This window comes from Sapajus apella, unplaced genomic scaffold (genome assembly GCF_009761245.1).
Source record: "Sapajus apella isolate SASKATOON/1434 unplaced genomic scaffold, GSC_monkey_1.0 scaffold140, whole genome shotgun sequence".
Classification (NCBI taxonomy): Eukaryota; Metazoa; Chordata; class Mammalia; order Primates; family Cebidae; genus Sapajus; species Sapajus apella.
Genome location: NW_022437080.1, coordinates 2,899,064 through 2,911,691, shown reverse-complemented (window position 1 = coordinate 2,911,691; position 12,628 = coordinate 2,899,064). Strand labels below are relative to the sequence as shown.

Sequence of the window (12,628 nt, the reverse complement as noted above, 5' to 3'; positions counted from 1 at the left end):
CTGTCCCAAGAAGTGACACAGTGGCCGGCATCTACACTGTTGGCTTGCAGGCTACCCATCCTGAGTTTTGCTAAAGAACACTGCCTTGCTCCCCGTCAGTAAACAAGGTTACCTACCTCAAAAGGCTGCTCTGAGAGCAAATGCAGTATTTTCAGAATGATTTATTTTTTCAGTTGTAAAGACGACTTATGCCATTGGCTGCTCTTTCTAGCCCCCTAAATTTCTGTTCTAGTTTTAAATTTCTCTAGAATTTGCAGTCGTTGGGGTTTTATAAATTTTACAGTGTTTATTTTGTAAACACTTAACATTTCTCAGCTGTTGGCTCACACCTGTAATCCCAGCATTTTGGGAGGCCAAGGCGGGAGGTCACTTGAGGCCAGGAATTCAAGACCAGCCTGGGCAGCATAGTTAAACCCCATCTTCACAAAAAATGTTTAAAAACTTTGCCAGCTGCGGTGGTGCACAACTGTGATCCCAGCTACTCATAGCGGGGCTGAAGTGGGAAGATTGCTTGAGCCCAGAGGGTCGGGGCTGCAGTGAGCTGCAGTCGTACCGCTGCACCCCAGCCTGGGCAACAGAATGAGACTCTGTCTCAAAAACTTTTTCTCAATTCAAACATTGAAAATATAACTTTTATAAGCTCCAAATCACAACATCTAGTATACATTCTGACAGTGATGTTTTTAAAGGCTATATATATATATTTAATAAAAATAATATAGAGGTTTTTGTTTTCTTCTCAAAATGTGATCTGTCGAGTCCAGTAGAGTTAAATGGTAAAATGAAATTTTTTTTTAAAAATGTGATCTGGTTATCTCCTTACTGGGATAACTATGTTTTTAAAGTTAAAGCCCAAAATAATGAAATTCTTTACACTAGAATCTCAGAAAAAAAATGTCTAATCTTGATATGGGTTTGTTCTCTGGATCCAGTTTTAGCTCATGAAATTTGATTGCAGTTTCTCTCTAAGCTATACCAGTTAGGGGAGAGTGAAGAAATACCCACAACATAAAGCAATCTTGAGACTCCTAATATGTTTATGGTGCGGTGCTGATAAACCAGCTGTAATTTCAAAGTAAAAAAATACTACTACTACTCAGTCTCTAGATTGTTAACACTGAAAAGCAGTGTGTGTGGCTGACATTTTCTCCACAGAAATCAATTAGCTTTTGCTGTTTTTTACATTCATAGAGAACTGGTTAGATTTCTGTATACTGTTAAATGATGTCAGTATGCCTTTTCTAAGCAACCATTGAAACTTCCAGCACCAGCGGCCAGTTGCTGTGGCTCACACCTGCAATCTCAGCACTGTGGGAGGCCACAGGGGGTGGATTGAGCCCAGGAGTTTTAGACCAGCTTGGGCAACATGGTGAAACCCCACCTCTACCAAAAATACAAAAAAATTAGCTGGGCATGGCGGTGTGCGCCTGTGGTCCCAGCTACAGGGAAGCTGAGGCAGGGTTGAGGCCGCAGTGAGGCATGATTGCACCACTGCACTCCAGGCTGGATGATGGAGCAAGCCCGTCTCAAGAAAAAAAGAAACTTCAAGCACTACCAAATCTGCCAAATAAATCTGACTCTGACGCCAAAGTGAAGCTGTCAATGTAATGAAATGTTAAGGTGGCCATAGGATAGTCCTTTTAATAATAAAAGCTTCCATGTAAAACCAAAATAAAGGTCAGTATAGAAAGTATCATGGGGTATATATAATAAACTGAATTTTTGGCTTCCAATCCAAACTGGACCAAATGGTACGTTTATTTCAAACAAAGAATTTGCCATGGACAAGATCCGTCTGGCTTACTATGAGTTAGAAGTATGCCCTGCCGTATTTCCACATAGCTAGTATGGAAGAGGAAGATTAAGTGTTGCAAAATTGTTTTAGGAGCTATTTTGGTCCATTCCTTATCAACGCCATGTGTGATTTAAAGTTATCTAAAGGACATGTGACTGGATTTCTGACTAACATCAAGTTCCTCTCATAACAAGCCGATTCAAATCTTAAGCAGTGATTCCTAGGAGATACATCCAAGGGGGAGCTCCCTCACTGAACAGCCAGAAGATTGCATTTTCTCTTCAGAGTATAATTTTCCATCATTAGGCAAGTCTGAGTAAAAATTTCAACCTACTACAAAATACATTCGAGTAGTTTTCAAGTATTTCTCACTCGATCACCAAAATGGTGTAAGAGAATTTGTTGAAAACCACAAAGTTCACAGCTGGGATTAATTTAAATGACCTAATGGTTAATATGCTCAATCGTGCACTCCTCTGCAGATGGGATGCGATGGAAACCAAAGATTTCCTTAAGGCAAGCACTCCACAACTAGTTTTTTGTTAATTCTTGGGTAAATCACATTCTGTATTCATACAAAAACTTTTATGTTTTTCTCTGACAAACTGTACACATAGAAACAAATTTCCAAATGGACAGGAACTTAAATTTGTGGAGGTGCCCCATGTCTTGCGACACTTAAAAAAAAAAAAAAAAAAAAAAGATCCCAGCTTTTATCTTCACAAAACAACATGGGAGTTGGGGCAATGAGGGTGGACAGGACAGGACAAGGCCAGCCACGCTGGTGGCCAGCAGCAGTCTCTTCATCTTGAAGACCTCATTGAGGGTTCCTGGGATTCAGGTGCCCAGAAAAGAGTTCAGGGCTACAACGGTGCAGGCTTCCTTTTGTTTCTCTTGGTAAGTCCACAAGTTCTTAAATACTGTCCAGAGAGGCCTCAGGTTACTCAGTTCCAACTTCTACCGACCCCTTCCACCACCCCGAGAAGCTCCTCGCCTCGGTGGGCCAGAGTTCATGTTACTCCCTCTACCCCAGTTACTGCCACTCCGGCCGCCTCGAGAAGGGGTGCCACTGCCTGGAGGGCCCCCGAAAGGTTCATCTCTGTGGTATCCGTCGTGGTGCTCTCCGTCTAACGAGCTGGAACGCCCAGATTTGGGCACTCTCTGGGCAGGTCCTGGGCCCCCTCGGCCTGAAACAAAGAAAATTTCAGATGGGACTTTTTGTGTTTTGTCAATAACTACCTGTACAAACTTCTACTCTGTGCTGACAGTGGGCCGCTTCTGGTGGGTGTCGGGGAGACGGACAGTGGTATTCAGAGCACTGAGAGCTGTGCCTCTGCCCTTTCCTGACCCTGCCCCTCTGTTCCCGGCTCATGGCCATGGGCTGAACATCAGCTAGATCCGTGTCCCCAGGGCTGTGTGACAGACCACAGGAAGCCAGGAGATGAGCGCAGAGCACCTTCAGGGAGACCTGCCCCACGCTCCTGGGCCATGTCCCAGGCCATTGTGAGTGTCTACCCACTCCTAGCCACCAGAGTATGCTGAGGGAAGATTTGAATACACTGACTTAACTTTGGAAGGACGTGCGTGCTGTTGATGTTAATAAAATGTGCTCCAACTAGGATGAGTATTTTCTGTGACTGTCCCATGACATGCGGCACTTTTGGCTTCCTTTTCATAATTAGTAAAATAAAATATTTCTTGAAAAAACAAAAGAAAAGCACAAAAAACCCACAAAACATTGGCTTTCATGTTATATCACCCAGGGATAGCTTAACCTGCTTCAGACTTGTACACACAAATGTTGAGGTACTATTAAAATTATTTCATTCTGTTGGAGCTTGAAAATATTTTTTTAAAACAAAAGAAAAAAAAATTCTACCTTGTAAGATTGTTTTCCTCAGAAAATGACATGATTTGGTCACATCTCCAATAATGCACTCTCAGACTATAGCCAACTGTTCTCTCATATTTTGTAACAGAATATGAATCTAGGTGAGATGAAGTTAGGAGAGACAGCCAAAGGAACAATCTTGGCTTCTTTTCTTACAAAGTGCAGCTTCAGCCCACCTGAGGGCAGCTGGGCAGAGTGTCAGCTACTGCGTCATTCCCATCTATATGCATGTCCTTGGCCAGACGGACCTAACTACGGTGTGCCGAGTGCCCAAGAAAGTCAGCCAAGGTCATGGCGCACGGGCTAGTAGTACGATGTGTTTATGCAGGAGATCTATTGATGATACATGAGGTAATTTCTGAGGGTTTTGTTGAGAAAAACAACTATCTAGACCAAATGGCAGGCCAGGCATGGTAGTTCATGCCTGTAATGCCAGCACTTTGAGAGGCCAAGGCAGGTGGATCGCTTGAGGCCAGGAATTTGAAGCCAGCCTGGCCAACATGGCAAAACCCCACCTCTCTAAAAACACAAAACTTCGCCAGGTGTTTGTGGCGCACACCTATAGTCCCAGCTACTCTGGAGGCTGAGGCACACAAATCACTTGAACCCGGGAGTCAGAGGTTCTTGCAGTGAGCTGAGATCACACCACTGCACTCTGGCCTGGGTGACACAGTAAAATTATATCTCCAAAAACAACCCAAAAGACCAAATGGCAGAACTCTGTGCTGGAAGGACCGTCCATACAGACAGGCTAACTCCAGAAGCAGAGCACAAGCTGGGGCATGCAGGCAGCAGCCTTCCCAGAAGCCTCTGACCGCCCCGCCCATGCTTCACAGGCGACTACTCTTCCTAAAGTTAGTGCTGCCTATAAAATAAAGCTCCAGAGTTTCCAGCGGGGGACATAATCTACTGTGTCCCTGGAAATACTGCCCATAGACCATGTTTCCCAAAGTCTTTGTGACCTTGGACACAAACGGTGTTCCTCTAGACCCAGGCTGAAAAAATCAGCAGAGAACCCAGGAGAGGACAACTCTTCCCCTCCCACTGAGAGCCCTTGAGGGTTCCAAGCAGCCTTCACGGAGGGCAGACTGCCAATGAGAGCAGGGCTCCCAGAGACAGGCCCAGCAGAGAGTACTGGGGCATCTTGGCAGAGGGCTGAAATAAAACTTCGAGTGAGCAGGGATTCCTGGAGGCAATTGAAGTCGTGTGTGGGCCCGAGCTGCAGTTCACCGGATGACAGCTCGTGTGGCACCAGCACCACATTTGGGAGGACGTGCCTCTGCACGGCCCAGGCCTCCATCGGCCCCTGCAGCTCCTGGAACCGTAACCACTGGCCTGCTCTTACCTTTGCCTCCTCGGTCCTCAGAAGGGCCCCCTGGGGCCTCCATCTCTCTGTGCTCAGACGTGCCTGGGCCATCATGCCAGGGGCGCTTTCGGGGAGGTAGGGATGCCATGTCCATGCCTTGGAGAGAAGAGGAGCGTTCTCTGCTGGCTGGGGAATGACCATCGTGAGGTGGATGATCAGGGCGGGGAGCATCACGAAAATGTTCATGACCTGGCCCTGAAAAAGGAAACAAATCTCCTTACAGGAAAGCACAGTGCGACCAAAAGCAGATGGGAATGACACTGTTGAGAGTGGGGAGCAACTCGACAGCCACCGTTCACTCATGCCGAATGCCCGCCACAGGCTAGGGGGAAGCCACTTGGACATCAGGGTGCCTCCTCATGTAAGGGGGGCAGGTAAGATTCAGATAAATGCTTCTCAGGCATTGTATCAAGACATCTTTACAGTCTCAAGTTACTGAGGACCCCTAAGAGATCTTGTTAATGGGAGTTATAACTATGCATATTTACCATATTAGCCATTGAGACTGAGAAAATCTTAATTCATTTAACTTTATTCTCCAAAAACAATGTAGTGGAAAGAGCAGTCCTGTTTTATACTCAGACAGATCCCTGTAATGTCAGGCAGATTCTTCTGCTCTGTATTCTACCTGCTGAAATCAAACGCTGCGGCTGCGGGACAGGAGACAACCCAGCCCCCCGGGAGACATGAGCTGCAAAGCGGGGACCCAGTGCACCCCTGCAAGGGCCCTCAGAACTCACTTTGTGAACTGCTCATCTAGAGTTACCCAACAAGTGTTGCCTTTCCTTACCTGGCTCTCTGTTTCCATCCCAGGAATCTGGCTTCCGCCCTCCTTCAAAGCGAGGGAACTCGTCAGGAGTGGGAAGTAAACCCTTCCTTCCTCCTGCACAACAGAGCAAACAGTGCTGCACTCAGACTGACCCCGGGGTGTTCATACCCACCACACTCTGCACCCTCTCCTTCCAGACCAGGTGTCCTCAGTGATGTGCTCACCTCGCGGGGTTCCCCGACCTCGGCCTCTGAGATCTCGTCCTCGGGCCGCTTCCTCAGAAGCATCAAAATTCTCCTCTGGACCAAAGTCTTCAGGACCAGGAAAACCATCCCTTCCTCTGGGGGGAGCACGACCCTCGTGTCTTGGGGGGGCTCCTCTTCTGAAACTGTAGAGAAAACAGCAGAATGTCCATCTTGGGGAACACCCTGCCACTCTAAGTTCATGTTTCAAAGAAGCATATGATATGAGAAAGCATGATACAATGCTAATTAGGAGGAAAACAAAATAAAACCATATATTTTTTAAAAGGATACATTGTATAATCCTATTAATTCTACCAGAGGCAAAAACAAACAGGAAGGAAACATACCAGAGTGTGGGGTTACTTTAAGCTTCTTTTAGGTTTTTGGGAATAATAATAACATCAGCATGTTTAAACTGCCTATATATACCATACCAAGTCCATCGGCTACTTCATTTCATTCTCACAGCCGCCATATGAAGCTGGTATTATTAGCAGCTCCATTGATGAGAACACTGAGGCCCAGATTGCTGAAGTCGTTTATTCAAGGACATACAGTAAGTACTGGTGATCTGAACTCAGCCAGTCTTGACCCTCGGCCCAGGCTCTATATCACTGCCTTACAAAAACTTGTCATTATCATCTACATTTGTATGATAAACATTTATGACTTACATAATCAGAAAAACTTACAACTTACATAATCAGAAAAATGGGGGCACAGATCATGTCTGCCAACTATACTGGACCTGTTTGTAGATAGGGGCTTTGCCATCTGCCCCAGCCCACAGCCTGCACCCAGAGGCAGGCCTCCATGGCCACGAGCTACACTGATGGCCCTGCTCCACAGCTGATGGGCACACAGGCTAGCATCTGGCTTATAGGAAGCCATCCACTGACTAGCTGGCAGCCTGGAGCCCTGCTTAGTTAACAGCTTCCCCTTCTCTCTCTCAGGAATTTTGGAGCTGGGAGACTACGCTGACTGGGAGTATTGCTGAGGCAGGATGGTGTGGAAGAAAACGAAGTGGCCTTCTGACAGTGCACACTGAGAGGCGGTGGTGCCGCCCTGCAGGGCCCCTCTGCAGGAGCTGTGTGGCCTCCTCTCTGCTCTTCCTCCGGTTTCCATTCCATTGTCTTTTACCCTAACCTTCTACTTAAAAGATTAGATTTTCAAACCTACAGTAAAGCTGAAAGAACAGTAGAATGAAGAGCCCAGATCCTCCACCCAGATCAGTCCTTTCTTAATATTTTGCCACACGTGCTTTATTTTCTCTGTCCAGCTACTCACAAACATGTTTTCTAAACCATTTGCAAAATCGGCTGCCGACACAATGCTTCACCCCTAAATGCTTCAGTATATTTCTTCTAAGAACAAGGACTTTCTCCTATATAACCACAATACCTTCACGTGAACTCTCAGTAATATGTGATTGTATTTAATAATGGCCCGATTCAAATTGCCCCAATGGTCCTCAAAATGTCCTTTGCAGTGGGCTGTTTTAAATACAGAATTCAATCATGACCACAGGCTGTTACTGAGTGGCCACGTTCCTTCGGTCTCCTTTCATCTAGAGTGGTTCCCTCCTGTATTTCTGTTTTCCTGAGCTTGGCATTTTTGAGAGGTCTATCCAAGAGTTTTATGGTATCTCACACTCTAAATTTCTCTGACTGTTTCCTCATCATTAGATTCAGGTTGAACACTTTGGCAAAACCTGCTTAGACCTTTTGTGAGCCCATTTGTCTCCATGTTTATGACACAGGGGTGATGTGGCAACCACAGTTTGATGTCACAAAGGTGCATTTTTCCCTTTGTAATTATTAAGCACTCTGTGGGGTAACACTGGGACACTGAGAGAACACCTGGCTTCCCCACAATATTTTGCCCAATAGGTTTAGCACCCACTGATGATCCTTGCCAGCATCAGTTATGACATGGATTGCTTATTAAAGAGATGGTTTTCTCATTCTACCATCCCTCCTACAATTGTCACTTGGCATTCTGCTAGAAAAAAGAGATCTCTCTTTTCTACTCCCCAACTCCAGCTGCCTTTTTTTTTTTTTTTTTCTGAGGCGGTGTTTCGCTCTTGTCCACACTGGAGTGCAATGGCGTGATCTCGGCTCACTGCAACCTCGGCCTCCCGGGTTCAAGCGATTCTCCTGCCTCCCCTTCCTGGGTTCCAGCGATTCTCCTGCCTCAGCCTCCCGGGTTCAAGCGATTCTCCTGCCTCAGCCTCCCGGGTTCAAGCAATTCTCCTGCCTCAGCCTCCCGGGTTCCAGCGATTCTCCTGCCTCAGCCTCCCAAGTTCCAGCGATTCTCCTGCCTCAGCCTCCCGGGTTCAAGCGATTCTCCTGCCTCAGCCTCCCKGGTTCAAGCGATTCTCCTGCCTCAGCCTCCCGGGTTCCAGCGATTCTCCTGCCTCAGCCTCCCGGGTTCCAGCGATTCTCCTGCCTCAGCCTCCCGGGTTCCAGTGATTCTCCTGCCTCAGCCTGCCGAGATCCAGCTACCTTTTTAATACCCTTCTTGGTGCCAAGGTAACTTGACCAAATCATGCTTCCTACAAATCAAGAGGGTGTGCTGAAGACACTGGCCAAAATAACAAACTACAGCAAGGGTGGAGCTGGCCAAGAAGAGGAAGAGACAGGTGAGCCATGAGGTCTCAGCAGGGTGCATGTCTTCCCTAAACTCACTATTATGACTGCCCTAGTTACAAAGGGATAAAGACAATCCAATCTGCCCTAATAAGAAAATGCCTCCTTTATGGACTCAGTGTTTTTGTCCCCTACCGCTCCAATTCATATGCTGAAACCCTAAACACCAGTGTGATATACTAGAAGGTAGGACCTTGTGGAGTTAATTAGGACTGAAGTCATAATTATGAACTGGACCCCTGATTATGGGATTGTATCTCCTATAAAAGAGACAGCAGAGAGACCTCATGTCCCCACCCCTCAACATGTGAGGACACAGTAGAAAGGCAGTTGTCTGCCAGCCAGGAAGAGGGCCCTCACCAGAAACCAGCCCTGCTGGACCTCGATCAGGAATATCTAGCCTCCAGGAGCGTGAGAAAATAAATTCCTGTTGTTTAAGCCACCCAGTCTTTGGTACTTTGTTATAGCAGCCCAAGTAATACACTTGCTAATGGACTGGCTGACCCCTCTCATCTCTCCTTCCCATTTAACAGATCCATTAATTCAACAGTCAAGAAACACTGCAGTGCTACACTGTTGCTCAGATCCTGAGGGTTTACACAGTGGTGAGGAAACTAAGCCTCCGTCAGCCAGAAGGCAATATGCTTGCAGAAGCTACAGGCAATAATGATTTCCAAGCATTATTGCTTTAGGTCAAGCAGTGCTCAGTGCTACGACGAAATATAAAGCAGAGCAAAGGAACTAGAGGTGGCAAGGAGAGGCATCTAAATGGCATGAGCCTCAAAAAGTTGGGAGCATGTGTTCCAGGCAGAGAGAAGAGCAAACACAGTGTCCCAGGTGCAGGAGCAGGGGTCGAATATCTGAAGAACAGCACAAAGCTGTGACTGCACACCAGCCTAGGCTGTGGGTCTGCACTGACAGATGAAATACAATACAAATCAAGACAGAGCAGCCAGGGACGGTAATCCCAGCACTTTGGGAGGCCGAGGCAAGCAGATCACCTGAGGTCAGGAGTTCGAGACCAGCCTGGCCAACAAGGCGAAACCCTGTCTTTACTAAAAATACAAAAATTAGCCAGGCGTGGTGGTGCTTGCCTATAATCCCAGCTACTCGGGAGGCTGAAACACAGGAATCACTTCAACCCAGGAGGCAGAGGTTGCAGTGAGCAGAGATTGTGCCACTGCACCCCAGCCTGGGTGACAGAGCAAGACTCCCTCTCAAAAAAAAAAAAAAAAAAAAAAAAGACAAGAAAACAAGACAAGGTAAAATGTAACATTTTGCACAAGATGCAGAGATTCAATAAACCAGTGAAAATTATGTAGATGTAAAGCTCTACTAGTCATAAAAAGCAATGTCAAAGGTAATGCTTGGGTATCGCTGAGAAAGGGTCTTAAGAACACCGGGAGCCCTTACATCTTTATTTTTAACCTCCCTATGTCCCCTCCCCAAAACAATTGCTTCCTGAGCCCCCACTATGTCATGCTTCTGGGTGGGTCATCAGCCATGCTTTTCTCACCACCCTGAGGGTGGGATGGCCAACCCTAAGTCAACCACCTATTGACAAGAGTAGTAAGAAATGGGATGAAAGGGCTGGGTGAGGTGGCTCATGCTGTAAACCTAGCACTTTGGGAAGCTGAGGGGGGTGAATCACTTGAGGTCAGGAGTTCAAGACCAGCCTGGCCAACACGGTGAAACCTCATCTCTTATAAAAATGCAAAACTTCGCCAGGCAAAGTGGCACGTGCCACCTGTATCCCAGATCCTCAGGAGGCTGAGGCAGGAGAATCGCTTGAACCCAGATAGTGGAGGCTGCAGTGAACCAAGATCGCTCTACTGCACTCCAGCCTGGCAACAAAGCAAGACTCCATCTCAAGGAAAAAAAAAAACAGGATGAAAGGACACAGATGGACGGCTAAGGAGCAGTCAGTGACTACAGTAAAAGCTGAAGTGCTGAAGAGCATGGGCCTGAAGCCCAGCTCCAACACCTACCACCTGCCAGACCTCAGAAAGTCAAGACTCTGCTCTTATTCTGTCTGAACCTGTATCTACAACTGACGCTGACATTTGCACCTATCTCACAAGTTATTTAAATAAAATGAGGTCATTAATTTCCTGTATTAAAACAAATTCCTTGAATTAAATAAGGTAACAACATCTGACACAAAGTAAACACTCAATTATCATCATCTTTAATTATTCTTAGTCTCACTTGAGATTTTACTAATTCCTGGGTGGTTTTTTTTTCCTTTTTAACAGACAGGATCTCGCTCTGTAGCCCAGGCTGAAGTGCAATGGCATAATCATAACTCACTGCAGCCTCCTGGCTTCTGGTGATCCTCCTACCTCAGGTTCCTGAGTAGCTAGGACTATAGGCATGCACCACCAAACCCAGCTAATTTTTACATTATTTTGTAGAGATGGAGTTTCACTACGTTACTCAGGCTGATCTTGAATTCCTGGCCTCAAGCAATGCTCCCGCCTCAGCCACCCAAAGTGCTGAGGTTACAGGCATGAGCCACTGGTCATGGGCTAATTCCTGTTTCTTTCTCCACATTTCTTCTTAAATGTTCCTTAAACTCCCCAAGCAGACTGAGATGAGAGTTCAAGCCTGATCTAAGTTTAACAGGAAGGTTATTTTTCAGTTTAAGTTTGTTAAGATTATTGGGCAATTACTCAAAAATTGCATCTGTTTCACGACCCCTTTATTTCCAATCTAGGTAGCTACCTCACGTTTCATCATTCTAATCGAGAAGAACCTGGAAACTCTAACTCAGATCCCAGCAAGTATAGTATACTGATCCTCCCATCTCTTTAAAAGGACCAAAAAAAATTAAAAAATAAGCAAAAAGAAAAAGACTTCTAAACAGCAAAGATTAAAACTAGACTAAGGTTAAAAAGCACACTTTTTTTAAAAGTCCAAATGCAAACTCTAGAGTGTAGGGCTAGTAACTGATATAATTATCTTTCCTCAAGAAAAGAAGAGATCTTTGTGGAGGCAGCAGATAAAAAGCTCCCCTGAAGATAGAATGGGCCCACAAAGTATCTGTCCCACCTTTCTTCTCTGCGCCCTCGGAAACGTGGGTCCTCAGGATCCCGGGGGAAACGTTCGTCTCCAGGTCTGCGGCCTTCCCATGCCCCCGGAGGGCCTCGGGCTGCACCCCGGCCATCCCCTTCGCTGAATTCCCTGTGATCAGGAGGAAATGGAGGCCCAGGGCCCCCTCGCCTCCACTTCTCTTCTTGCGGTAAAGGTCCTCCTCGCCCCTCAAATTCACGTAACCGGTGGCCAAAGCGCTTGTCAGGGTGGAAGTCATCTGGTCTGTTGAAGTCATCGGGGAAGTCTGGGTGAGGGCCACGCCTATCAGGGGGACCCCTGCAGTCTTGGCCACCCCGGAAAGGCCCCCTCTCGGGCCCATGCTCAGGCCCGCCGCTCTGCTCATGCCGCCTCTCTGACATCGGGCCCATGTGATGGTTTGGAGGGCCGCGGGAGTCACCTAAAGGAAACAAAGCTGACTTTACCACGTCTTCCAGGAAACCTGCTGACACAGGTCTGATCTGCAGCATCTTCACATTTCAGAATGCATTCTTTATTGAGAATGTTTTCCCTCCTTGGTTCTCAGCTTAGTTACATGACAAACGTCCCTGAGGCATTGTACAATAGAAAGAACAGGAGCTTTGGGGTGCAGACTTCAGTGTCATCACCCACTAGCTAGGGCAAATTACTAATCTCAAATGAGATCAGCAGCGTCTGTCCATGTCTTATTATACACTGGAAAATGAGAGAGCTTCCTGGGCTTCAGGAGCTTCCTTTGTCTGCCCCCATTCTTTCAGGCATTTCATTAGGGCCACCTGCTCCACATCCAAGGAGGACACAACAGAGGAAATTAATACTGCAGGCCAGGAAGCACGCCAAGAATT

At 46.7% G+C, this 12,628-nt stretch overlaps 1 protein-coding gene across 1 annotated transcript in view; it reads right to left on the bottom strand.

Annotated features, from left to right (window-relative positions):
• Positions 1-1,210: 1,210 nt before the first annotated feature.
• WDR33 (WD repeat domain 33) overlaps positions 1,211-12,628 on the bottom strand; it is a 111,330-nt gene continuing 99,912 nt past the window's right edge. The window contains exons 18-22 of the mRNA XM_032263928.1: positions 11,766-12,204; positions 6,046-6,209; positions 5,843-5,935; positions 5,032-5,247; positions 1,211-2,982 (exon numbers count right to left, since the gene is read on the bottom strand). Of these exons, the coding sequence (XP_032119819.1) occupies positions 2,753-2,982; positions 5,032-5,247; positions 5,843-5,935; positions 6,046-6,209; positions 11,766-12,204 (1,142 nt within the window). The 3' untranslated portion in view covers positions 1,211-2,752. The remainder of the gene's footprint in view (positions 2,983-5,031; positions 5,248-5,842; positions 5,936-6,045; positions 6,210-11,765; positions 12,205-12,628) is intronic.